Source organism: Lytechinus variegatus, chromosome 16 (genome assembly GCF_018143015.1).
Source record: "Lytechinus variegatus isolate NC3 chromosome 16, Lvar_3.0, whole genome shotgun sequence".
NCBI lineage: Eukaryota > Metazoa > Echinodermata > Echinoidea > Temnopleuroida > Toxopneustidae > Lytechinus > Lytechinus variegatus.
In genome coordinates this window covers 1,470,448-1,498,324 of record NC_054755.1, presented here as the reverse complement: position 1 = coordinate 1,498,324, position 27,877 = coordinate 1,470,448, and the positions used below count along the sequence as shown (strand labels likewise).

The window sequence follows — 27,877 nt, the reverse complement described above, 5'->3', positions numbered from 1 at the left end:
TGTTGAGCAACAACCTCATCATCATCATGTTACAAGGTGAGGTTATCCTGTTGACCTTGATCACTTCATCTGAATTTACAGTCTTCCATCTCCATACGATGTGTTAATATGAACAAATGCAAAAACTTGGACAGTATGATTGGTTTTGATCATTGAAGATTGAAATGCTCAGACCACCTAAACTTATCTAGCCTTAATTTGAATACGTTGATGGAGCCAGAGTCAATAACTTCTTGCGGGAGGCCATTCCAGTCTATCACTACTGTTACTGAAAACGCATTTGCATATGTCGAGTCTAGATTTTTCTTTGAAAATTTTTAACGTGTGACCTCGAAGATTGGAACTTCTTGATGATGAGAAAAAGTGATTTCAGACTTTTTTCTTTTTTTAGTCCAATACTTTTGACTTATTTGGGTAGGGGGAGTTATTTTCTCTCCTACAACATCTTAGTAGCTCTTCTCTTGTCTTTTTAAATTTATCTGTGTCTTTCTTCCAAAGCTTAATTACCATAGATACTAGTGGCTGTGCATCCTGACTATATCCAGTCAACCAATTACTATGGGGAAAACACAAGTTGAATCTTTACCTTTAAAAGAAGTCCTCTTTTGGGGTTCCAAAGCTTAAGGGACTTGTCACTTCCACACGTCATGCAGTAATTACCATCTACATTGAAGCGCACTGCCCGAACTGCTCCTTGCTTGCAGTCCAAGATCTTCACTAGTTTGGTTGGCAATGACTCAGACATATCTAAACAAAATTAATGAAAAAAAATCATATAATTCATTAGATCAAAAGCTTCTCTGTACATTGGTTGTTCCGCTGAACTACGTTGGCTCCACTCAGCAATTCATGGGGATGATAGAAAAATGTCAGAAATTTATAAATAAATCCCCAGAAACGACAGTTATTCTTGTCTAATAATTCATTTGAAGTATTTTCATTGACATTGTAAGCACCTTTTGGGAAAAGTACTGCATAAGTAATAAGTATTATTATTATCATTTAGTAGTGTTCAAAACACCAAACCACTTGTTCACTGCAACCACCCTGCCTGTGAGGAATCTAATGTAGATCTATGGTGTGCCAATGCAGTACACAACACACAATGAAAAAAAATCTTTAAAGAGCGTGCGACACTGGCGCAAGTCAGACAGTCCTAGACAAGTAAAAATTGCTGTCGGGCCAGTAACATTTCAGAAAAAGCCAGATTTACTGGTCTGACGTGACAAGTAAAAAATATGTCAAACAGATACAAATGTTCTGACTCCTCTTTTGTAAATTATAAAAATGGCTCTCACGAAATATGTTGTATGTGTGTACTGTTGGTTGGTATGTTTCTTTTTTTGGGGGGGGTGGTAATAAAATAAAAGGTAGCAAAATAAACTCAAGTCTTTTTAAAATGTTATTTTTTTTATGTCTTGGGACCAGAAAATTTTAGGTTCGGACCTGCAAAAAAAGGAAAAACTGGGTATCTAGCATAACCTTGTTCATTGAATGAGTGGTATCTAGTGGTCCGACATGAACAGGTTGGACCAGTAGAAAAGAAGAGTTAGTGTCTGGCCCTGCTTTAAAATATCACTTTTGTAACCAAAAATACTTATTTCCATATACATTATATGATTGTGATTTATTCATTGGTAACTTCAGGATTATTTTCTCTCATTCATAGAGAGCGGTGTTGGCTCAGTCGGTAACGTGTCTGCCCGTCGAACCAAAGATCGTGGGTTCGAGTCCACCCCGGGCGGATGACTGAAGCCAGTGCATTGTGTATAAACGTCTCTCCCATGTTTCATAGATGCAGGCTATGTTACAATTTTATTATATGAAATTGGGTTTATTCAAAATTTTCTTACCAAGAACTAAGACAATTGGATTGACAACTGATTAAAGTGCATTATTTATTTATTGCCGCAATTTCATCATAATCAATGGAGACACATCATTTACACATGTTTCAAAAATGAAACATTTATGATTTCATGTAATAACATAAGAAAAGGGAAAGTGGGGATGAGACATCAGTCCACCTCATCATGCTCAGGAATATACATGACGATGTGCATATAACTGTTTTCACAAAATATTGCTAAACTTAGACCAAAAGCTTCGGTCTCTGTTATGTTGGTTGTTCCGATGAACTAAGTTGGCTCCACTCACCAAATACAGAGACTGAAGACAAGTTCTAGCGTGATCTGTACAGGGGACTCAATGGCCATATGTAAATGTCCCTGGGGTAAATCAAATGTACTTAAGTTCGAATAAAACGGGGAGTGAAGTTGCGCGACAGCCGAAGTAAGTCACTATTTTCCCCCTTTTAAGTTTATTTTTCCCCGTTTTGGTGCATTTCAGGCCAAAACGGAGTATAATCTCTATTTTGGTTCAATTCTTTTTCGATATTTTTTATGAAATAAAGACAAAAATCGATGTGCCCCATCGATGGGATTTTGCATTGTTCACCCCTAATGGTGGCTGCACGATAGCGAGCCGTCTGTGTATGAGGAGAAATTAAAAAAATAAAAAATGTTGAAAAACTCCTCGAAACAGATGGCTGCCAGCTGTCTGCATGTAGCTAAACTTTAAAATTCCAATAACTTTGCCCCTTTGATTTGTTATCCTATTTTGATGAAATTTTCAGCATTTCGCTCTGTCCCGGACCATCCCTTTAACTTAAAGTTGAACAGACAGATATGTTTCCAGAGATGCCAAGTTCAAAGACCAGCTTTATGCATGAGATTTTCCGTGAATCTGAGTGAGATCACAGACATTGTGTACAATGTATATGGGGATAGACTGTGATAGTTGCGTGAGACAGAGATTTGAGGGGACGAACAAGAGTCCCACATGCTTGAGTCTCACGCATAATGCGTGAGACTTGGTAGCTCTGTGTTTTTGACTTTGCAAAAATCAAAAGCATATCCACTCATCCTACGAACGAGGTTATAATAATACCAGTATTTATTATAACATTTCTGTCCTTTGTCTGTCCTTATTTTCTCTAACTTGCTCGTTTAATTTACTTAGACAAAGTACAATAATGACTAAATAAAAGCAAGTAAATTTTTACTGTAAAAATTTAATCCTAGTTTAGACTTCCGAGAAGCCTATGATATGAGGGCATGTTGTCGAAAACTGGAAGAGCAAGAGCAAAATATAATTTTCCTCATTACCATTTTAAAGTAGCCTCCTGTGGCCCGTTTCTCAACACCGTCATAAGTCTAACTTCTTGACTAAATCGGAGATAGTGAGCTACTTGTCCGCTAACCGTTTCATGAAGCCCTCTTTACCAAGATCGGGTACAACAACCTCACTAAATATTTATGACACCTCCGAACCTGTCACAACTTCTTTCTTAATGACGTAGTGGCATCACGTGGGTAGACTATGACATGCAAAAGTGCCTAGAAATGTGAAAATTATAATCTTACGTAATAAATCAAAGATGTTGAAATTACATAAAAAACAAGTTGGATAATGCATTCTATGATCATTGTAATACAAAGAATCTACAAAAACTGTTGGTAATACTCCACAAAACCATTCATTTTGAAATAGTAAAATAATTTATTTGATAAAGATTCTACCACGTCAGGCCATCCATAGGACTCGTATTTGTTGTTTTCAGACCCCTATTAACATTTTGATAAATTCTATCTCTAATTTATGCATAGAATTTGTCAAATAGTAAGTTTCAGTATCTAAGATTTAAAAGAAAATTGTTAAACTATATTTTGATGATGTTTGGAATCGTAAAATACCATATAATTATCATCATTTTACAACAAAAACCGTTATGGTTTTACTTTCGTAAACTATTAAAATTGGATATCCCGGGGGTACCCATCTCAATTCAATGTCCACATAAGACCAAAAGCTTCGGTCTCTGTTTTGTTGGTTGTTCAGCTGAACTTCGTTGGCTTCACTCACCAAATACAGAGACCGAAGTTCTAGCGCGATCTGTACAGGGGACTCAATGGCCATTTGTTTGTGTACTTAAGATCGGATAAAATGGGGAAGTGAAATTACGTGACAGCCGAGGTAAGTGACTGTTTTTGTTCCATTTAACTTCATTTTCTCCGTTTTTGGCAATTGATGCCACGAGGAAATATAGATTTGCACTCTGGTCACTATAAATTTCGAAATTTTTATTCATTAAAGACAAAAATTGAAAAGCCCCGACGGGGGGATTTTGCATTGCAAGTCCCCTAATGGTGGCTGCACGATAGCGAGCCGTCTGTGTACGAGGAGAAATAATTAAAAAAATGTTAAAAAACTCCTCGAAACAGACGGCTGCCAGCTGTCTACGTCCACATGTGATTTTTTAGTCACGAGATCGATCAATTATTCATAATTCCATTTTCTCAGCAATGGAATGCTCAAGTCTTCATGGTCTAAGTATGTATGGTGCATAATATACCTGTGCTACTATTCTTAAAAGATGAAATTACCAATTCATCACAATATTTGCAATTTTGTTATAATTTTTCTTTTTGAAAATTATGCTATTTTGTGACTATTAAAGGCTACGTCTCGTCTGCTCTTTTTACCGATAATATCGATATCAAGGTATTTTAGTTAGGAAGCCTTTCGAGAAATGGGTTTAGTAAGATTGGAACTCTGTGGTTGGTGGATAAAGATATGACTAACTTTTCCAGGTGTTGAGAAACGGGCTCCAGGTTGTGTGTACGGACGATCAATTTTAGAAAGTCATAATACATTTGGAAAAAAAATTACAAGCAAAGTTTCATCAATTTTTAGTACAAAATGTTAGAAAATATTATACAGAACAAAATAGAAGATGAAACTATTGAATTCATATTTTTTAGTGTTATCCAAAGACAAAAAAAGAAGGCTTCAAAAATATCCGGAAAAATACTAAAGTGTCCGGACACCCAACCCCCCCCCCCCCCCCCCATCCTATATTGGCTCCGAGTCCAACAAATATTTGAACGTATGGGACCGGCGTCGATTGGAATTGGACGGTTTAAATTGATTCTTGTATTTATCACAATAACAATACAATTAGTACCATAGCATCACATAAGCACATTCGTAATATATTATAATGACATTTCGCATTGTTTACCTTATTGAATGGGAGGAAACGTAACAAAAAAATCCTAGACCGGCGACCGGTTTCCATTCAATTCTCAGCCAATTCTGATTGGTCAGTTAAGACAGCTAGTGCGGTGTCTGTAGATGTGCTGACTGCTGAATTTCCTTTTTTTGCAGTGGATCCTTGAGAAGAGTGTTGTTAAAAAATCACTGGACAATCACTCTCTTGAATTGAAGTCCTTTTGATAAGGTAAGCCAAGATTATATAGGTTTACATGACAAATTAATCGTTGCTTACCTGCATATAATTAGAATAACGCCGTGTTGTGTAGAGCGTGTCCGGTCCATGCACAGCTCAGCCTGTGCGTTCGATTCTTATGCATAGGACGTAGGGGCAATCACGTTTCCGTGTTTCGATTTGACTGGGTTTTTTTATACCTTTGACTTGACTTGTACGTTTGCATAAATTTTGATCACTTACTTCAGTCAATAATGAAAAATATTCGTGATTGTGAAGATGATGTCCTGCTGAGACTAAGTCTAAGATTAATAACAATAAAGATTATTTAGCGATCGCAACGGGTTCGCGTTTAACAACACATTTCCTATTTCTGCCAACACACAAAATGGGCAAAATTCATTGAGCCAGTGTATCAATATTTCAAATCCTTTTTTCATAAAATGTTACGATCTTTTTCTATTATATCTAAACTTCTTATTTCTAGTCAATTTACTCACATTTGCATCGCCAAAATGTTGTTTTTAAGGCCGTTTTCGAGAGCACCACCTGTCCGTCGTCACACAATGGAAGTCGCCATTTTGGAAAATATGACTCCAGAACCGGGTTAATCTTGCAAGTTACTTTTACTTGTTGACGCCCTCCAGGGGCATCAAATAACCATGTGTTATGTATCATTAAAATCGGCAGACTTTCTTCTACAAGTTAGTGACGATTTCAGTTCAATGTCGGCAATGTTTTTCGTTACAAAAAGGAGTTTTTTGGACACTTAAGGTAAATCATGTTTCTATTTTCTTACTTCAAAGCCGTATAAACAGAAAATTTCCCAGGGAACAGTCAAATATCAGATATAAATTAATCCTTTGAAGTGTATTTTAGGGACAGTGATTTTCCGTTTCAAAAAATGGCCTTTTCCGTTTCAGAAAATCACGAATTCCGTTTCAGCACGTCAGAAAACGGAAATTCCGTTTCCCCATAGACGTTGTACACACGGAAAAGTGACAATTCCGTTTACACATTGAATAGCAAAATCAAAGCGCATACACTCGCATTGGCCAAAATTTGTATCTGCTACTGTACCAACAACACAATAGAATCCGTTCTAATCGGATCTATGCTGGTGTATTTAATAATTTTTCAAACTGATTTAGCATGCATACATCCTCACCTTTCACATAATTACCATTATTTTACGGTGAAATTAAATTTCATCGATAATTTTGGGGTTTTTTGGACATCGTTATCATCAGTCAACGACTTTCGCCAATCCGCCATCTTGGATTTTAAGACCACGATATCGTGCTGTTACATCTTCAAACGTAGAGGGCAACAACACACGACCGTGCAGTTGAGCGATCTGAAGCGATGTGAAGCTCAAATTAACCCGGCCGGCCGGGTACGATCGCGGGGTACTACTATCGAGTGTGCTGATGTCGAGAGCAATCACGATGTGTGAATTGTCATGATTGTAGCGAAGTGAGATCGTGTTTTCTTGGGTTTTGTGGCCATTTAATATTCTCATTTTGTTGTTATTTTGGAGTAATTTCTGTTGCTATTCTGTGTATTTTGAGGGAAAATACGTTTTCCGTGATTTTCCGTTTGAAATGCCACTTTCCGTTTCAAAAGGCCTTTTCCGTGAATTCCGTCCGTTTTCCGCGATCGCGGAAAATCACTGTCCCTAGTATTTGTATCAGAAAATCTAATTTTGATATATAAGAATGTGTCGCATAGCTGCGCAAGAGGCGAATGCAAGCCCATGTTGTGCCGCCTAGTGTGATTTTGGTGCCGTGGCTGACCGAAAGGAGTGAGTGGGCGTGGTGGCCGTGGGTGTGGTACTTGATGCATGTATGTTATTGTTAAACCCATTGAAATTAGTTAAAGTTGTGCATTAAATTTCTGCATGAATTATGTGTATTGATGATAAATTAATGATAATTTCAACTTAATATTTCAAGAAAAAAAAAAACAGGCGGGAATTAAAGCATGTTTAATTCTAGACCAAAAGCTTCGGTCTCTGTTATGTTGGTTGTTCAGCTGAACTTCGTTGGCTTCACTCACCAAATACATAGACCGAAGTTAAACCATCGTTTGTACGGGGGCTCAATGGCCACGGCTAATTTCTTGTTTTTCTCCTCAATACCGTGATATTTTACACAAACAGTGCATTCATATGCACCTTTAGGTGATAATGTTTAAGTGACGACAGTTTCTTACCCAAAATTCCCGCTTTGAAACTGGCATTCAGAGGATTGTCTCTAAAACTAAAAGTTGACACTTGCGACTCGGAGAGTGGGCAGCCATCTTGGTAATGAATTATTCATGAAAAGTGGCCGGCGAAAGTTAGACTCCGCCCCATGACCTTTACGTCACACATATACCACGTATACAGTGCCAGGGCGAGCAAACGTTGAAAAGGAAAAGAAAATTAATATTCATAAGCCTGACGTAAAAGAGATGATCTGATTGGCCAACGGTTTCGATAAGCAGTTGACCCGGAAGTTCATCCCACCTCATATGTTTGTGTACATTATCGACTTCGGAGGAACGAGTGAATTGGGAGCTACACGACAGCCGAGGAAAGTCACTGTTTTTGTTCCTTTTCAATTAAATTTTCACCACTTAAATGCCAATCAAAGCCTAGAGGAAATAACAAGCTGCATTTTGGTAAGCTTCTTTTTATATATTGTAATGTATTTAAGAAAATATTCGATGAGCCCCGCCGGGGGGATTTTGCGTTGTACCTCCCCTAATGGCGGGGACACGCTAGCGAGCCGTCTGTCGACGAGGAGAAATTAAAAAATTTAAAAATGTTAAAAAACTCCTCGAAACAGACGGCTGCCAGCTGTCTAGTTTAATTCCAGTCTCATTTTTTTTCATGGTGTACAGGCGCAGACCATGCATTGACTGCTGCCTGGTACTGGTATTAAAATGAATAGATACATGACTATATCTATATTCTGTTGTTTTGTGTCATCATATCAATAAGCTGTCTCATCAATTCACATGATGTACACAATAATGGGTCCCTGTTTTATTATGTTTACTAGGAGGGAGATTATTTTGTAAATGTGATTTTAAATGTAGTAGAAATTCAGATAATGTCAGAGACTTGCTTTTTAACTTTATATATTCCAATATATTTAATGTTAATATATTCTATAATTCTAAGCAGTGGAGTACATTTCTAGCTACTGTTGCAGCTCCAGCTGTCTGATCTCGCATTCTCGGATCTGTTTGAGACATCATGGTAATTATACAGAATACAGAGTGAACATGGACAAACAGAAAGAAAAAAAAAATTTACTTGCAGAACATAATTTTCTACTTTTGAATGATATAAATCTTACAGATACCGGGAAGTATAGTGGGACATTCATTTTTATTTTCTGATTAAAGTCTGTTGAGGAATGAGACCCCCAAGAGTTGATTAATTTTTTTTAACAACGCAAAGCGTCCCATGCACTTCTCTTGTCTTATTCTAATTTGTTATCTTTCTTCTTGTATACTATATTTTCACAAATAGAAGCTGTTTGAATAAGAAAAATATGAAGGTAACACAGCCATGCTCTACAAGATCACCTCTTGTGTTGCATTTTAGTCAAATTAACTTAGTAACCTACATGAAAAAAAAGTATGGAAGTTTCTTAGATCTACAAGTACCTGTAGATCTGCCACCCAATGGGTACTTGTCTTGGACTTGGGTGGCCGGTGGCAGAAAAGTTTCGCGTATAGCGTCCCTTTAAGAGGCCATATCTTCAGTTATGGTGCTCCAATTGTAATTTGGTCTTCACCATTGAATTTGTCTTGAAAAAACCTTTCAAGTGATGTATAATTTGTCTGTATTTAAAAAAAACAAAACATGTAATATAGCTAGATTATTTAAGACTAAATAAGAACAAGATCGATGCTGAAATAATTTAGCCTTTTAGTTTAGGCCCTGGCTTTTGGCTTCACTCGTGCGAGCAATTGTCTTCCGATTGTGCAGACAGAGTCAGAGTGCTGGACGTAGATTTTTGCATTGCAGTGAACATGGTGAATGGGGAGTGCATGTCTAACACACAGTTTACTCCGCTCGGCACTTCGGCAGTGTGCTGGAGTTGCATTCGGAATTGCTCGATAAAACTGTCAGTTTCTTCCTTTATTCCGCTGATTTTGCGGTAGCTTCGTACACAATCTGTAGAGTTGAGGATTGACGACGATTGAAGAGTCTGTTGGCCAAAGAGAAGAGTTGTTTTGAGTCATCTTTGCACTCCTCAACAAGACCTATGAGGTCGCGCTGAACTCGTAAATGATCACTGTCAATCAGAGTCCACTTTTCCGCGACTTCGTCTCCATTCTTCGTCAAATATAGGGACAGTGATTTTCCGTTTCAAAAAATTGCCTTTTCCGTTTCAGAAAATCTCAAATTCCGTTTCAGCACGTCAGAAAACGGAAATTCCGTTTCCCCATTGACTTTGTACACACGGAAAAGTGACAATTCCGTTTCCAAATTTAATAGCAAAATGAACGTACACTCGCACTGGTCAAACTCTATATCTGCTACTGTACCAACAACACAATAGAATCCATTCTAATCGGATCTATGCGGGTGTAAATATTATTTTTACAAAGACATTTAGCATGCATACATCCTCACCTCTCACATCATTAGCATTATTTCACGGTGAAATGATTTTTCATCGATAATTTGGGGGGTTTTCTGACATCGTTATCATCAGTCAACGGCTTTTGCCAATCCGCCATCTTGGATTTTAAGACCACGATATCGTGCTGTTACATCTTCAAACGTAGAGGGCAGCAACACACGACCGTGCATAGTTGGAACAATATGTGTACAGTGCAGTGAAGCCCAACCCGGCCGGCGCGGCTGGCCGGGTACGGGCGTGGGGTACTGTACAATCGAGTGTGCTGATGTCGGGTGCAGTCATTATTTGTGAATTGTCATGATTGTAGCGAAGTGAGATCGTGTTTTCTGGGGTTTTGTGGCCATCTAATATACTCATTTTGTTGTGATTTTGGAGTAATTTCTGTTGCTATTCTGTGTATTTTGAGGGAAAATGCATTTTCCGTGATTTTCCGTTTGAAATGCCACTTTCCGTTTCAAAAAGCATTTTCCGTGAATTCCGTCCGTTTTCCGCGATCGCGGAAAATCACTGTCCCTACAAATACGCTTCTGTACTAAAGTGATATCAGAGCTGTACCACGGACAGTCCACATGGCTCATTACCTTTCTAGACCTTGGTGGAGCGTGGATGTTGAGAAGCTTCTCAAGCTCAGTGTTGTAGCGAAGAACAGCGGTATCGACGTTGTCTGTAGAAGAAAGGATAATGCTGCTAAGGTCAAAAGTCATTTTCAGGTCAAAGTTAAAGTTTACATGCAAGACTCTCTTATGACACCTAACTCAACCGCAATTTCCGCAAGTCACTTTTCAACCAAACTTGGATGGTAGATGGACTCGGGGGACATGCATGTTATGCTGCAGTTGGAGGTCACATGGTAAGGTCAAAGGTCATTTTCAGGTCAACATTAAAATTTATGTGCAAAGCTCTTATGTCAAGTGTTATTCCATCCCAGTCATTTCACAATGAAGTTTCGATCGATACAATTCTGTTGCGTGCCCTCGCAAATCACGATATTTCTGGTTATTTTCATAAGTGGGCGAGACACAAAATCGTTTTTGCCTTGTTTTATTGTGGGGGGTAATACATGTACATGAAATGTTGACAACCCAAAATGCAGTTGTAAATTTGTAATTTTTACTGATGAGTTACTGAAGTTATACAGCAGGTAAGTTCATAGTTGATCCAAAGTGCTCAAAAACAATGCAAATTTAGTTTCTAATAAAAACTCATAAGTGTTTCATTATATTACTTTTCGTGGAAAAAATGTTTGTGCTTTTAATCAAACTCACCAAAAGAGTCTAAACAAAAAGTCAACAGATTTAAAGCATTAGCTATGGAGGAAACTAAATGTTTTATTCATTATGACATTTCTTGGAAATTTGCCTCACACTTACAGTTTCATAGAAAGGTACATGTGGTGATGGATGTGCAGATTTTTGTTTGGAATGCACAGTGGGCTGCCAAGATCTTGGTGACGGAGGGGGGGGGGCGCTGGACTTCAGCCTCCTCTGGCTGATAGTTGCATCTGAAATAAAAATGATGGCTTTCTTTGATATTGTCTTTCAATCTCTTCTTTTGATACAAGGACCCACAGTGAAAATGGCTGAAAAGGAGAGAGAGGTAAAGGCCACCTTGAGCCAGGAATCGATCAAAGTGATTGGTGAATGTGTGGGCGTGTCCTCTCTTAATGAAGAAGTGGCTACCTTTCTTGCTGATGACGTTACTTTCAGACTTAAGATGATGATACAGGTAGAGAACTCTCATTTCAAATCATTAATTTAGCAATGTGTTTGAAGGTTTCCAACAAGCATTTGGTTTACCATGAGCTGAACCCAATTGGTATGCTACCAGTTTATTATAATTGTCATTTGTGCTACACTTCACATGGTATAAAACTATGATATGTAGTCGAATATTCATTTCAATCTAGTAAAATGCCTAGTTGGTCTGATTTCCACTTTGTATACTGCTTGATTTTTACTTCACAAATGAAAATTTAATTTAATTTATTTAGAAAGACTATAATTACATGTTCAGATTTATTTATATTTTATGTTATTCTAAGTAGGTACCGGCCAATTTGGAGAACCTCTCAACAGAATTTTCAATTCTTTAGATGATCCCCAGGCTTTGACTGGTGCTCAATTTTACATTTTTCTTGTAATGTTGTTATTTAATCTGTCATATTTGTTATCATGTCACATGGAAATAAAATAAAATAAATAGATAAATAAATGAATAAATAAACAAATGAATAAATTTCAATTAATTAATAAACAAATGAATAATTTGGTTCAATCACTTGAATTGACCATAAACAGATAAAACCATGAATTAAAGTAGTTACATATTCATGTATATGGGAGGTGCTACACAAAGTTTAACTGATTAAGTGCCAAAGCACTCATGATACTTGGCCATAATCTCATTGATTAGATGTAAGAGTGCATATCAGGAGAGCTTGATTTGACCAATGTGGTCATAGGCCTGACTTGCCTGGAACTATATGTATGTGTGATTTTAGATACATAGAAGTTTCTTTTACACTACAGGAAGCAGCCAAATTTATGAGGCATGCTAAGCGAGTGAAGTTATCTACTGCTGACTTTGATCATGCCATCAGAGTTCAGAACATTGAGGTTAGTATTTTTGTCTTTAAACTGATGTATGTTTTTATTCATCCAGCAAGAAAGACAAATAATGAAGAGAAATAAATCTGATCGTCTGGGGCCCGTAGCACAAAGCTTACATGTAGCAATGATCGTAGAACATTTTTCTACGATTGATTCCATTAACTACAATGTACAATCAGTCGTGAAAATCAAGCTTACGATCAATCACTAACCTTTGTGTTATGGGACTCTGGACTTAGTATTTGAAACAGAGAGTACAGTCTCACATCCGATCTGGGATGCTTCTTCAGCTCGTCTGAACTGGCAGGAAATCGCCGTTGCCGCTTGGCTCCGACGCACAATAGATGTTATTGTCTTTGATACATATACGTCAAGGAATTTTCCACATTACTGGATTGTAAATCCGAGAGGTTGTATCGTAATCCTCCTTTTGTTGAGAGACGGGTTCTATGCAGTGATGTAGACTGCTTTACAGACCCCCTCTCAAACTGTCTACATGTAGGTTCTTTGTCTAGAATGAGCACATCTTTATCTTTGAAGTTGTGTTGGGATGTGTTCATGTGGGAGTACACGGCAGAATCATATCCTGATGCGCACGGACTGCGATGTTGATATTCCTTGACATCTCAAAGATAATAACATCAATTGTGTGTCGGAGCCAAGCGGCAACAACGATTTCCCAACAGTTCAGACGAGCTGAAGAAGCGTCCTGGATAGGACGTGAAACCTTACTCTCTGGTGTTTTTATTTCTTTATTCTTTTATTATTATTTGTTTTATGTCAAAATGATACATTATATTTCTGAGATAAAATAGGAAGCCAGTCAGTGCATTTAATTTTTTTCTTTCTTGCATTTCTTTTTATTCCCAAAGTGCAGAAGGAACCTTTATTTTGTAATATGAAGAAAAATAATACCAAACTAAATTATTTTACTTACAAATCTTTTACATATATTCTATTACATATATTATTTTCATATATTTTTTGTAAAACGTGCAAAAAAATATAAAGAGGACTAGTGACGCCCAAGTTTTCATTAAAAACTGTAAATTTCACTAACACTGACCATAATCAGTCTTGACTGCTGAAATGGTGCTCTCATGCACCATGACTGAAATGAACTCCATTGTTTGTCACTTTCCATTTTAGGGAAAAAACAAGGTATTTTCATTATTACACTAGAAACATCTGATTACCTCTCATTATGTCAAAAGCAAATTTGGCAAAATTTGACAAAGTTGATTTCCCTTTGTCTTGCTGGTGCAACTTGATCTTTATTCATTAATGCGCATTGATTTGAATGTTTAAATTGTAATATTTTCTTGAATTGTATTTTTTACCTGATTGAAAATTATGTTTCCTGGATTTGTTTATCTGTAGTATTTAAGATCAAATTTTGATTGAAGGCAGTTTATTAGGTTCTATTAATTTGTTACCATCTTATAACACAAAGTGCATGCCAAATATTGTCAAATTTACTCCAAAATGTGCATTCATAGAAAAAATGGATAATATCTTACCTTGGCCTACGTGTACAGCCTCAGTAGTAGAATCCAAGTGAGGATGATAGGTCATTAGTTTTCTGTATTCATCTCCAGAACATGCACTAGATGTGTTGATATTTATAATTCATTTTAATTTGTCATTATTCAACAGCCATTGTACGGTTTTAGCACCGAGGAGCACATTCCTTTCCGCTATGCGAGTGGAGGAGGAAGAGAGCTTCACTTTGTTGAAGAGAAGGAATTAGATCTCTCTGATATCATCAATTCATCCATGCCTAAGATTCCACTAGATGTCAGTCTCAAAGGTATGTATTGTGGTGTAGTGGTTCTGACCCTCATCTTTCAAAGAGAAGGTCATGGGTTCACACCCCAGTCACTGTGTTTCATTGGTCTTTCACATTGATGATAATCAGATTTTGCAGTGCATATCATGTATGAATCAACATTTCTATGCACTCCCAAAGGGACTTTGATGTTGTTACCCTTGCTCTAGCCCAGCAAACCTTTCAAAGCACACAAGCATATGAAGGAATAAATTCCTGCCAGGTACCCGTTTACATCACCTGTGTTGAGTGCAGAACAATGTGGATTAATTTCTTGCTGAAAGATATAATGTCATGGCTTGGATTCAAAGCCAGCAGACTAATCCACTGGACCATTCTCTATGCCTCTCTAATTGGCCTTGGATATTTTTGTGCTGTCTAGAATAGTGCCCTTATCCTCAAACTTTGTAATTCCAGGCCTGGAAATTTTGTCAGAGGTCTGGGGAGCATTTCATGAATGGACTTGTCAGACGTTTTATCCGACAAGTGCCATTTTATCCGACAGTTGCCATAGGATCAGTGCTTATCAGCCAATCAAAATCTAGGAAAGATGTCAGATCTGACAACTTGTCGGACGAAAATGTTGATGAAACGGTCCCCAGATGTACATTCTTTTAATTTTCTGATAGACGAAATGATAATAATAATGCCTTATTAAAGGACAAGTCCACCCCAACAAAAACTTGATTTGAAAAAAGGAGAAAAATCCAACAAGCAAAACACTGAAAATTTCATCAAAATCGGATGAAAAATAAGAAAGTTATGACATTTTAAAGTTTCGCTTAATTTCACAAAACAGTTATATGCACATCGTGGTTGGTATGCAAATTGGCAGACTGATGACGTCATCCACTCACTATTTCTTTTGTATTTTATTACAGTCTGACCTCTCTTATCTGGCCTCCCCTTATCCGGATCTCTCTATTATCCGGACGCGCACTTGCCGAGATTTTTTTTTTAATTCAATCTAGTACGTTAGGAAATGAGATTTTAATCTAAACTCAACAAAAAAAATAGTGAGAGATGGACATCGACTCTCTCATTTGCATATCGCTGAGTTGTGCATTTAACTGTTTTGTGAAAAATACATGTAAGGGAAGCTTTGAAATGTCATAACTTTCTTATTTTACATCCGATTTCGATGAAATTTGCAGCATTATGTTTGTTTGATTTTTCTCTATCGATTCAAATCAACAATTTTCTTGGGTGGACTTGACCTTTAAGTCACTGTGTGATCTACATGTAGTTGCCTATTGAATTGTTCACTACCTGCTTTGAGCACCTAACATGGTGGACATGTGCGCTATACATGTACAAATCTTATATTATTATTCATGTGTACATGTTAAGGCCACCGCACACCTTACAACCCGACTGGTCTGCGACTGGGTGAGGGAAGATGTGACGTCACTGCTCTTGTTAGCCTGAGAGTCGCAGATCGGTCAGAGACAAGTCGCAAGGAAAATCATAAGGATTTGACATGTCGAATCCTTATGACTGGATCGCAAGCTCAAGCCAATTTTCAGCCAATCAGACAGCAGATTTACACACTGCGCGTATATGGTAACTCGCATACGCAGTAGTAAGCGCATTTTCTCAGTTGTTATGGAAAAAAGCAAAACGCGCATGCGTGAGTCGCAGACAGCGTGGTAGTCGGATTGAAGGTGTGCGGTGTCGAGGCTTATGACCACCTTGCGATTTATCTCCCCTCACTCAGTTGCGAGCCAGTCGCAGATCAATCGGGTCGTAAGGTGTGCGGTGGCCTTAATGGATTGAGAACGGCACTGTTAGATCCCACTCGTAACAAGTAATACCTAATTTGTGTTTTTTCTCTAATCCAGCTCATTGGTTAAGCATTGAAGGAACTCAGCCAGCCATTCCAGAGAATCCACCTCCTGGTTAGTCAAAAATTACATTTCTTTTTTCTTTTATTTCAGATAAATTGTCAATTTAATAGGCCTACACCACTCCATATAACTTATTACAACATATTAATTTAGTATAAATTAAGTATTATTATCGTTCAATGAAGAACTCATATACAACTCTTAGTATGTTGAAATATCATTATATTGATATACCGTTATTGTTATAGAATTCATACGTACTCTCTTATTCAAAATTAGATCTTTAAATTTTCATTTTCTATTTCATGTATGTATCTTTGTATGGTATTATTATTGTATCTATGTCCTGTATGTATTGTCTATGTATTACACCCTGCCAATGGCACAATGACTATATTGTTATATAGTCCTCTGCCATGGACCTGGGTTGAATGTATAACTTCTTTGGATTAATAAAGATGAAACGTATATTTGTATGTATATATTCAATGTTAAGGGAATATTGGATGGCCTTGAGTGGGATGCGAAGAAATATTGTACGAGCTGAAGAACAAGATTGGATGAGTTGGAGACAAATCTAATATTGCTCTTCAGCGAGTAGCAATATTTCTAGCTAATAAGCTAAACATAAAGTAATGAAGCAAAACAAAAATGTTTTTAGTAACCACCATTTATGGTAATCCTGTAAATCACGAGCATGGCGCCTGAGTAGTCATATTTAAAAAAAAAAGAAATCTCTGTCATAAAGTAAAGATGCGCTAGCGTAAAGTGCAAGAGCATTTGAAGTCAATAAATTGACGCTCCTTTACCACACCTGGCAACTAATACGCAATGCAATTTCATTGTGACGTAACAATAGCTTCATGTTCACAATCATCGAAAATGATCGAAATTTTCTGCAGCAGTAGAATTAGTAATGAATTTGATGTACTATATTGAGATTTAGTTAAATTTATTTTTTAAACTATGATAATGACATTATTTGGGGCTAACCTCGATAAGCATCTTGCTATTATGTTAGCTCCAATTACCCAATTTTTTGTTTGTATATTATGTACTATTCGTTGTAATTGTACCTGACAGTGATATTTGGTAATGAATTCAATTCAATTTATTAACCAATATAACCTTGTGGGCAGGGCTAAATATCCATTTCGTCCAATATTTTTCAATATTGGATGGTTTTCATAGGCATGCATGTTAAAAATCAGTTTTTATATTTTGTCCCTTTGCAAGGCGTCAAAAGATATCTGCGCATCTTAAACCCTACATCTAAATAATAATAACCAATATTGTACAAAACTGATGCAATCCCAATTCCCAACCTCCCCCCCCCTCTTGTGAATAACAAGACTTAAAGTACTCTTGGACTATTGGGATTAACAGAGCTGCCAAGTACATGTAGTACGGATTTTCAGTATTTAGTTCTGAAAAATGAGAAGAATACTGATGGTTTCATGCAAAATACAGATTTCTCAAGTTTCAGTTTTATGTGTTGTTCTATGTTATTTCTTTGAAAATACTGAAATGTTCTTGTTCAGGTTGTCAGCTCTGGATTAAGAACTGTAATAAAGATAGTGAGCTTGGTATGTAAATATCTAGGTTTTTTTAACATTTATCGTTTTTATCTGTCATTCCATATGTCAGTGGACACACATACCCAGAAAGTGGAATCCCAGGATGCATTGCACACCAAGAAACCGTCAGCCAAGGCAGAGAAGAAGTCTGGTAAAGGTGACATGGGAAAGACTGCTGCTGCGTTGCTTGCCAAGGCTAAAGGTCTCACATCAGATCCGGTCAAACTCAAAGGTGTCCTCGTCCATGAACTATCTGTAGTAAGTATCTCCGGGGGTGTTTCACAAATAGTTAGGTCTGAACTTAGGGCCACCGCACACCTTACGACCCGACCGGTCGTTGACTCTTGTCAGCTTTAGCGTCGCAGATCGGTCAGAGACAAGTCGCAAGGAAAATCGGAAGGATTTGACATGTCGAATCCTTATGACTGGATCACAAGCTCAATCCAACCTCCAGCCAATCAGACAGCAGAGTTGCATAACGTGTAATTATGATAAACAACGTGCATACGCAGTAGTAAGCGCAATTTCTCAGATGCTATGCCAAAAAGCAAAAAGCGCATGCGTAAGTCGCAGATCGGATCACAAGGTGTGCGGTGTCGAGGCTTAGGACTGCCTTGCGATTCATCTCCCCTCACTCAGTCGCAAGCCAGTCACCGACCAGTTGGGTCGTAAGGTGTGCGCCTGTGCGGTGGCCTTTAGAGTCACTCTTAAATGTCCAGTTGCGTGAAATATAAAGGCATCACTGCATTGGTCAAATCATGCAAAGAGGATACATGCTACTGCTTATTAATTAATAAGATTGTGCGTTATGTATCGTGTGTGCATCGGAACTAAGATTGACTTAAAATCACACGTAACTCTTTGTGAATACCCCCCAGATCACATTCAGTTTGATTTCATTTAATCATTTCAAAAATATTTATGTAGCATCAGAACGATGTCTCTATGAAAGCGCTCTACAGATTATTACCTCAGTCATTGGATCCTGGCTTGCCCGCACACTATGCATGCATTTGGTCCACTCTCCCTGAAGCATTCCAACAAGAGATTTCTCGATTGCTAGGCTTTCGCATCCTGGGTGGAGAGTGGCAAAGTGTGGATTAATATCTTGCAATAAAATGCTAGGCCCTGGTGGGATTGGAATATACGATCCTCTGATAATTAGGCGGGGGTTAGAACTGCTACACCACAAAACTGGTCACATCTTCAGGGTTCCCATGGTCATGGAAAATCCTGGAAAGTCAGGGAAAAGTCAGGGAATTTGGGAAAAGTCATGGAATTGCATTTACCTCATGGCTATGGCAGCTTTCCGTTTTGTCGTGTCTCGCAAAGTTCTCTCATACTTAATTATCATACTCTGCTGTGTCTGATTTTGGACACCGCGCCAGAAAGCAAGTCATGAAAAGCAGCAATTTAGCCATGGAAAAGTCATGGAAAAGTCATGGAATTCTGTTTTCAAATTTCTGTGGGAATCCTGATCTTGTGTCCGAAAGACAGCTACAACTCAAGTTTGTTATCATTCCAAAGTGTAATTGACCGTTTGTTCTATATATGGCTTAGGGCTATGTATTTTGTTTTTAAATGACAGTACATGGTTGATTGGTAATACATAAGATGCCAAGAATTTGTGAAGATTATTGACACTCCATTTCTTTTATTTTATCTTTCTTTTGAACTATACATTTTCTTGACCACTCCCACTGTCTTTCTCTCTCTAATTCTCTGCATGTATCTTTCAACCTGTATCTCTGCTCTCTATTTGTCTTTGCCTCCTTCATTTTCTGTCTGTCTCTTCTTCTATTCATTGGTTTGTCTACCCTCCTCTTTCCCTCTCTCCCTTCCTCTCTCTCTTCATCTCACAGGAGCAGCAACTTTACTACAAAGAGATCACTGAAGCTTGTGTTGGTTCCTCAGAAACAAAGAGAGCTGTGAGTTCAAATATCGTATAATAATAATAATATAATAATAATTGGCTTTTATATAGCGCTTTATCAATCTATGACTGTTCAAAGTGCTTCACAATTATTACCCGGTCACTGGATTCATAGCATTCCAAGCAGCCTGTTAGGTGCAAACTTGCTAAACCAACCACAATGACGGTTGTTTCCTACCGGTACCCAATTAGCACCTGGGTGAGAGTGGCAAAGTGTGGATTGGCGCCTTGCCAAGGGGGGCTAGGCCATGGTGGGATTCGAACACACGACCCTCTGATTACAAGTCAGAACCGCTACACCACGGCGCTTCCATTCTTTTATCATTGGGGCCCTCTTTCATTAAAGGGAAGTGATTTTTGTTGTCTTGGGGAATTTGACACCATTCAGACTTAAATCACCAAAAGTAAAGTGAGATTCATTTATGTAATGCTGTAATAAAGTCATCTTACTTTCCATGTCCTGATAGTTGCCCAAGTACATTGAGCTTGTACTTAGCTTATCAGTATATTTCTTAACCCTAAATCTCCTGGGGTATTTTTATTTATTATTTTTTTCAAATGACAATTTTCTTGCAATTTTACTTTCCATCATTAGAGGGCATACAAAAATATGCCCAAATTCATGTTTTGCATGCTCGGTGAATACAATTTTGATGATCCCCAAGTTACTAATAATGAAAAATAAATTGCAACTGTTTGGAAATTAGTATTTTTGGTTACTGAAGTGATATTTTAATGAACTTTTTAACCCTAATTCTGCCGGGGTATTTTGATTCTTGTCATTCCCGGGGGGGGGGGGCATGATAATAGAGAATGACGTAATCTACGCCATTATGGACCCCCCCCCCGGGAAAATTAGGGTTAAAACATTTTTAAAAAATAATAAAAAAAACACCCACGTTAATGTAGTGTGTACACCTGTATTGAGAACCTTATCATACCTAATCAAGTGTTTATTATTACATGATTACTGTGTTAACAAACAAGGTGAACAAGATTTAAAATTTCCTTGACCCTGCAGGAAGCACTTCACAGTCTAGCGAGTGACCCAGGCTTATATCAGGTGGTACCAAGATTCAGTATGTTCATCGCAGAAGGAGTCAAGGTTAATGTCGTCCAGAATAACTTAGCGATCCTCATTTATCTCATGCGCATGGTCAGGGCACTCATGGACAACTCAACACTCTACCTTGAAAAATATGTAAGTGAACTTCAATGATGAATGAAAAACTATTTACACATCTGAATATATTTCATCAAATATTTTCTATTATCTATTATGATTATTAAAAAAACTAGTACTTCCCTCCTCAAATTATATAGATATCAGTTTTTATCTGGGGCTAATTCGCAGACTTAATTACCAAGCATGCAGATGTTTTCATGAGTATGGGATCAATTATTAGAATTCATTTTTCAGTAATGAATGTTTTTGCAGGTAGATTTCGGAACAACTTTCTAGATGGGGGCTGCCAAGTCTCCCTGAAAAAAAATGGCAGATTTTGGAGAGAAAAACAGTGAACAGATTTTCACAAATCTTTTGGGGCTAGGGAAATCACTGTTTTGCAAGCCATATTTTATTTTGAAATTCTCCGCCCACATTTTATGGTACATGTATAATGTCGAACTGAATTGAAATTCCTCTTTGAACAGCTTCATGAACTGATCCCAGCTGTAATGACATGTATTGTGAGCAGGCAACTTAGTCTTCGTCCAGACGCTGATAATCATTGGGCCCTGAGGGACTTTGCAGCCAGGCTTATGGCTAGTATGTGTAGGTGAGTCCATTGCACTTTATATCCTTTGGACTTTATTTGCCATACTCAAAAAAGAAGTCCACCATATCAATAGATCTGAATTTAGAAAAATCAAACAAGCATAATTCTGAATTCATCAAAATTGGATGTAAAATGAGTTATGACATTTAATCCAGTTGGGGTGGGGGCTCATAGTATGCATTTTCATATAGATTACACATAAATAAGCATGAATAACAAATCAAATTTTTATGGAATACTGAGTAACTACATTTTTGCAGATTAGGTCATGGGCAATGTGTTAGCCAAGAATGAAAGAATGAAAGCAAAAAACAAAGAAAGAAAGTTCAAGAAGATAATGAAAGAATAAAGAAATAGAGGGAGAAAAAGAAGGAGAAATTAAACTAATCTGGCATCTTTTTTTTCTTCTTTGCTTTTAGGAAGTTTAGTACAACAACAAACAACATGCAAGCAAGAATCTCAAAGACATTTGATGAATCTGTCTCCAAGGACAAGGCTCCTCTTGCTACTATCTATGGAGCATTGGTTGGTCTTGCTGAGCTTGGCCCAGAGGTAAGGGTCTAATTGGGTGTTGTAAGAAACTTGCCATCAAGAAACTTGCAATCAATAGCAAGTCAATTTTTGGTCCCTAAATCAATCATATGTCTTGGAGTTAATTGCAAATTAGTGATTGATTGCTAATCTGCTCCATGAAACAAGGAATATAGTCTTATTTGCCATTATTAAGTGATCAATCAATTGTAAAATTGCAACAGAATATTTGCGATTGATTGCAGATATTTTCTTGCAACACCCCCTAAGTCTAAACCATAAATATTTCTAAGACCTCCCCCCCTTGATTTCTTTTCTTAATTGATCCATAATGTGACAAGCTTGCACCTTTACTTTTGTAGTGGTGCTTAATCTACCTTGTAATTAGGGGATTGTTTGATCCAATCAGACCCTAAATTGCTCAAAGCTGTTATTTCATGTACATGTCAATTACACACAAAGCCCCATTTCGAGAAAAAAAGTATAAATGTATCACTTTTCATTCTTCCAGATTAAAAACAAGAAATTTAAGTTGTTGATGATTAGAACAGTACTGACAGAAAAACTTCATCAGCATCATATTTTTCATTATCATCATCATCATCACCTTCTGAGAGTAATTATTATAATCTCTAGTGCCATTTTAGAATCATCATTGTCATTAATTTCGTCATGGTAATTTCTACCGAATCTATTTTGTTTGTAGGTGATGAAGACGTTGGTGATTCCTAAAGTGAGGATGCTAGGAGAACGTCTGAGGACCATGTCTGAGAGTCTGATTATCAGTAACCCTGATAAGATAGCAGCAGAACATCTCAAACAGCTTGTACAGGTAGGCCTTGTTCCATAAAGATTGGAACTAAGATAACCAGAATAGGAAATAATTTTTGAAGGCTTTTTTATTCCACATCGAGGTGATTTCAGAATTTGGGGGGATTTTTCTTTAATTTTCAATTATTAGAGGACTACTCTTTAGGGGTAACAAACAAGCTACCTGGCATCACACAGCAAAATCAAATCATTAGTCTGCCATAGTTGGATTGTTGATTTTCTATATAATCGTGACTATTGTTCGTGCATTTGGGGGGAATTTTAGGGGCAATTTGGGATGTTGTTGGGGCGAAATCACCCGTCGTCCTTGTGTATTTCCTATGCTGATGAAGGAGAGTTTGCCATTATGAATATGGTAACTACCTTGATTTTGATTGGCTGCTGTACCATGTTACCATGACGATCTCAATAATGACCAAGTTACCGTAGTCTGTATGTCTTATGACATCGTTGCACGCGCCACGAACCGTCCTCTCTGCGCACTTCAATGCAAAAGTTAGTTTTGCAGAAAACGCATTTAAAGAAAAGCTTTTTAAAACCAGCAATGAGTGCACCTACAAGGAGAGCGAATTATTTACCGGTGTCTTTGTTCGATAGTTCAGGTTCCAAGGTTTCATAGGTTTCATAGATACAGTGCACTATCGTGCCTCGCGGTTTCACCACGAACCATCCGCTCTGTTACGATGTCCACTGTAGCATAAATAATTCACTTCAAGAAAATATAAAGATAAGGGATAAAACTTTGGAACCTGAACTATCGAACAAAGACGCAGGTAGATGAATTGCTCTCCTTGTAGGTGTTCTTATTGCTGGTTTTAAAAAAGCTTTTCTTTAAATGCGTTTTCTGCAAAACTAACTTTCGCATCGAAGTGCGCAGAGAGGACGGTTCGTGGTGCGTGCGACGATATGTCAATGCTAAGCCCCTGTTTGACTCTGAATGATGTCTTTGGTTTTGCTATTCCTGTAGAAACACTGCGCACCATATTTAAAGGGAGTTAGAAGCACACCCGATGTTCTTCATGAATACGAGGAGGAGTTTGGTTACCTCGGACCTTTTCTCTTCTCTCATGTCACTAAGCTACGATTTCAACCCAGCACCGCTACAACACACAGCGGCTCAACCCTGACAACAAACAGGCCTATCATACCAATACCTCAGGTTAGTAAACAAACTGCTTTCTCTTAATGCGAAGTACCTGTAATTGCAGCAAACAATTTTCTTATATGAAGGTCTTTTGAAATTAAAGGAAAATGAATCCTTTGGAACAAGATAGCTTGAGTGAAAGCAGAAAATTTAATGAATAATATGAAAGTTATGAGAATTGAAGTTAAGATCATCATTGTAATGTAGATCCTCCCATTAGCAATGCGACAAAAATATGTGTGATGTCACATGTGAACTTCTCTTTACCTTTGTATTATATTTCACTCAAACTGCCTCTTTTATCAAATCTATCAGTAAATCATGTATTCCCCACTGTGGGAGAGCATGTATATCAGATTTATAAAGAATACATCATGGATAAAGGGTTTGTATCACCATAAGAAAGAGCAAAAAGAGACATTTTGAGGGTATTTTATAGTCCATCAAAGGGAAAGTTGTTTATATTTGACATCACACGTCTTCGTTGCATCGCCAATGGGATGATTTCTGTAGCATTTGTGATTGCAATATTCAAATGCTCATAGCTATCTCATTATTTTTCAGATTTTTCTCAAACTTTCTTTGCTCTTATTCTTTGATTTTTTTCTGTTTTCACACAAACCCATATATACAAAATTTCAATTTTATAAATTTAATTGATCACCATATCATGTAGATTTGGTCATTTGCATAATCCTAACTCAAGCTGAAAATGATCACACTAAAGATCATAAACATATATAAGCACAAAATGGGCCAGTGTATTCCATATTAATGGGAAAAAGGCTGGACCATTAGTTATAGTGCTCTGAAGTTGGATTTATATGTTTATATGTGAATCTGTTCTGATAGTACTGACAAAGCCTATTTATTATACTCTTTCCTGTGATCGTATAGGGACGACCTTCTTCCATCATCACCTCTGGGAGATCACTATCATCATCTAGCTTTAGCCCTAAGACACCATCCCTACTTTCTCCAACGGGAAGTAGTCTACAGAAAACCCTATCCTCGGGAAGCACACCGTCTAGTCAACCAAAGTATGTTCTGGTCTCTGCTACAGGATCTGGGAGGAACTCATCACAAACTGTGAGTGAATTGGCTTTGTTCTGTGTCAGCAAGTTTATGAACAGAACTTGAGATATAAAGAGACTTTAGAGTAAATTACTAATATACTTGTATATCATGTATCCAAATAGTATTTAAGCAATTAGAAAGAAAGAAGTTCGAATTAAAAGAAAATAAGAAATAATAAAGAAACAGAAATCGATTAATAAGTGTACAATAAAGTTCACGCCATTATAACATGAAGAAAAGTGTTCTAACCACTATGCCAGCAAACCTAAATGCATGTAATTTTAGTCATGGAGCTCTTAATGTGTCATGACATGCCTAACTCTTCGTCAAAGGTCAAGACCAAGGCCCAATAATAATCCCTATGGATCACAATTATACAAATGATTCCCTTGATCTATTTTCAGATCTATCAACTTATTATTACCTAATTACTGAAATATTTCCTGGCCTAATCAGCCTCACTCCGACCTCTTGCGGATACCAACCCTGAGGCCAATGCCAAGGGCTTCAGACACCTGAGGTCAAGGACAGAGGCATGTAATTTTCATAAACCAGGGCCAGCTTTGCGGAACGCAACCATAGGATTAGTGACAGTACTCAAATGCTTTATGGCCACTCTTTCCTGAATATATATATGTTTCTTCTTTTCCATCCAACAGAGTCCTGTTTTGAGCGGTCCTTCTACACCAACATCCAGTGTCTTCAAGCTTAACACCAAGTCATTATCGAAGTCCCTAAGCTCTTCACTCTCATCATCACTGTCCCCCAATCAGACTATTGTGATGTCGCCTTCAGGGACTGTCAAGACTGAGAGAAAGTCACCACCTGCTACAACCACTGCTTCGGGAACGACTAACATGCTGATGTCGTTAGCTCAGGCTGCTACCATGCAGACACCCATTAGATCATCAAGCAATGAGGAACAGTCTCAAGGATCGTAGCAGAAACTGTACTGATCTGCATTTATAGTTGTCCATGTTCATTGGGTGTTGAGAGACACTGCTGCAATGCAAACACCCATTAGATCATCAAGCAATGAAGAACACTCTCAAGGATTGTAGCCGAAACTGTACAGATCTGCATTTTGAGTTGTCCATGTTGCTTGGGTGTTGAAGGACACTGCTGCAATGCAAGCACCCAATAGACCATCTAGTAGGGATTCAGGTCCGTATTCTGAAGTCGGGTTTAACTTGAACGCAGGCTTAGGTTTGTTTTGCATGCAATGAAGGCCACACCGGAGGATCAAAGCAAATTGTCAGACCCATAGGACCATATTCTCAAAGGACTGATGTAAGGGGTGTAGTGATTCAGTTTCAACCTCCTAGGCACGGGTGACAAGTAAGAAATGATATCAAGAGTCTTACGAATTCATATCCATATAATTCTCAATGATGGTATTATTCCATATCAATATTGAAGAGTTGATGCATCCCGGAGAATGTTTGTAGTAATCATATGTTACTGCATAGTGACTGTTCTAGTTCAAGAACTAGCAGAAATTGGGTAAATTGATTCTTTTGCTTTGAGTTGCAATTCTGCAGTGTCGAATAGATAATGTGAGTCAGAAAAGATGCTAGATATTTTTGCAGGCAGAAAATCTCTTAATCCTTCCACCCCTCTCCCCCTTAAAAAAAAGGAGAAAATAATTTTTCACATTGCTAATGATATCCATTACAGAAGAAGTTCACACTAATTGATCATTTGTGATCAGACTTTATCTTTCACTGAAATAGAAAATTCAAGTGTTGATAATCATGCTTCTAAAACTGAGATGATTGATGTAAAATCACCTTTTATGGTAAATTTAAAATGTGGTGAATGTCCAGAAGAAATGTGTGAAAATAAGAATTTGGTCTATTCCAATCCAAATCAGTGCAATGTTTGCTCAAACAAAGAAGTTTAGACAGGCATTATAATCATGATGTGACATAAAGCTTCACAATGCATCGCAGTATAGTATCATTAAATTCATTGAAGTTTGATTGTTTGTATGTTATCACCACATTTTGAAGCCATTGGCTGTTCGTTAAAAGATGGTGATTATGGGTATGACAAAACGAAAAGAAATTTGTTGATATGAACCTATGTAGAAAGAACATTTTGGAGCATTGCAAGAAACTTGCGATCAATTGCAAGTAAATTTTGGGTCCCAAAGTCAATCGTAAGTTAATTGCACATTTCCACTCTAGTACCATTTAGCTTTAAAAAAATAAAGAAACAAAAGGGACGTTCATTCTGAGTTTATCGTAAAAGAAAAAAAAATGTTTGATATGTTGGTGACGGTTTGATAAAAAATCCATCAAAGAATTTTTAAAAATTCTTAGAATTGAAGAGTTTTGATATGTGACATTATATGCCAGCAGCTTTCCTACATATTGTGTGGTAATGAAATTTCCTTTTCTCATAAAATTAAATTGTTTTATTGTACCTTCAGTTTATCAATAGACAAAGTCATTTCACACTCGATCCTGAAAGAGAGAAAAAAAAATGAGTCATTATGAGCCATTAAAAGTCTCGAGTTTATACATTTTATTTGACACATAATATGGGGCAGCCGCTCGTATATGACATCGGAAATCAAAACTTAAAATTCTAATAACTTTTCTAATCTATGGATACTCCTCAAAACTTCAACAATTTATTTTTTCTGGTATTTTCAAACAAACTTTTTGTCAGGTGAACTTCCCCTTTAATTACTTTGCTAAAATCAATTGTGAATTTGAAATGGATATTTGCAATTATTGCTAATGATTCCTTGCAACATCCCAAGAAGGGCTATTTCCAGC

At 37.4% G+C, this 27,877-nt stretch overlaps 2 protein-coding genes across 4 annotated transcripts in view; one reads left to right on the top strand and one right to left on the bottom strand.

Annotated features, from left to right (window-relative positions):
* LOC121430298 (WD repeat domain-containing protein 83-like) overlaps nt 1-5,693 on the bottom strand; it is a 9,799-nt gene extending 4,106 nt beyond the window's left edge. The window contains exons 1-2 of one of the 3 annotated variants that reach the window (XM_041627578.1): nt 5,351-5,693; nt 587-747 (exon numbers count right to left, since the gene is read on the bottom strand). In XM_041627578.1, the coding sequence (XP_041483512.1) occupies nt 587-745 (159 nt within the window). In that variant the 5' untranslated portion in view covers nt 746-747; nt 5,351-5,693. Of the gene's footprint in view, nt 1-586; nt 748-3,167; nt 3,264-5,083; nt 5,170-5,350 lie in introns of those variants that run through there. The other 2 variants (XM_041627576.1, XM_041627577.1) reach the window with 2 other exon arrangements.
* On the top strand, nt 5,201-27,877 carry LOC121430297 (transcription initiation factor TFIID subunit 6-like). Its single transcript, XM_041627575.1, has 14 exons — nt 5,201-5,302; nt 11,498-11,661; nt 12,465-12,551; nt 14,202-14,355; nt 16,215-16,271; nt 17,868-18,055; nt 19,660-19,725; nt 20,752-20,931; nt 21,384-21,508; nt 21,928-22,060; nt 22,746-22,871; nt 23,838-24,029; nt 24,912-25,103; nt 25,751-27,877. The coding sequence occupies exons 2-14, from the start codon at nt 11,512-11,514 to the stop codon at nt 26,030-26,032; spliced, it is 1,932 nt and encodes a 643-aa protein (XP_041483509.1). The 5' UTR covers nt 5,201-5,302; nt 11,498-11,511; the 3' UTR covers nt 26,033-27,877.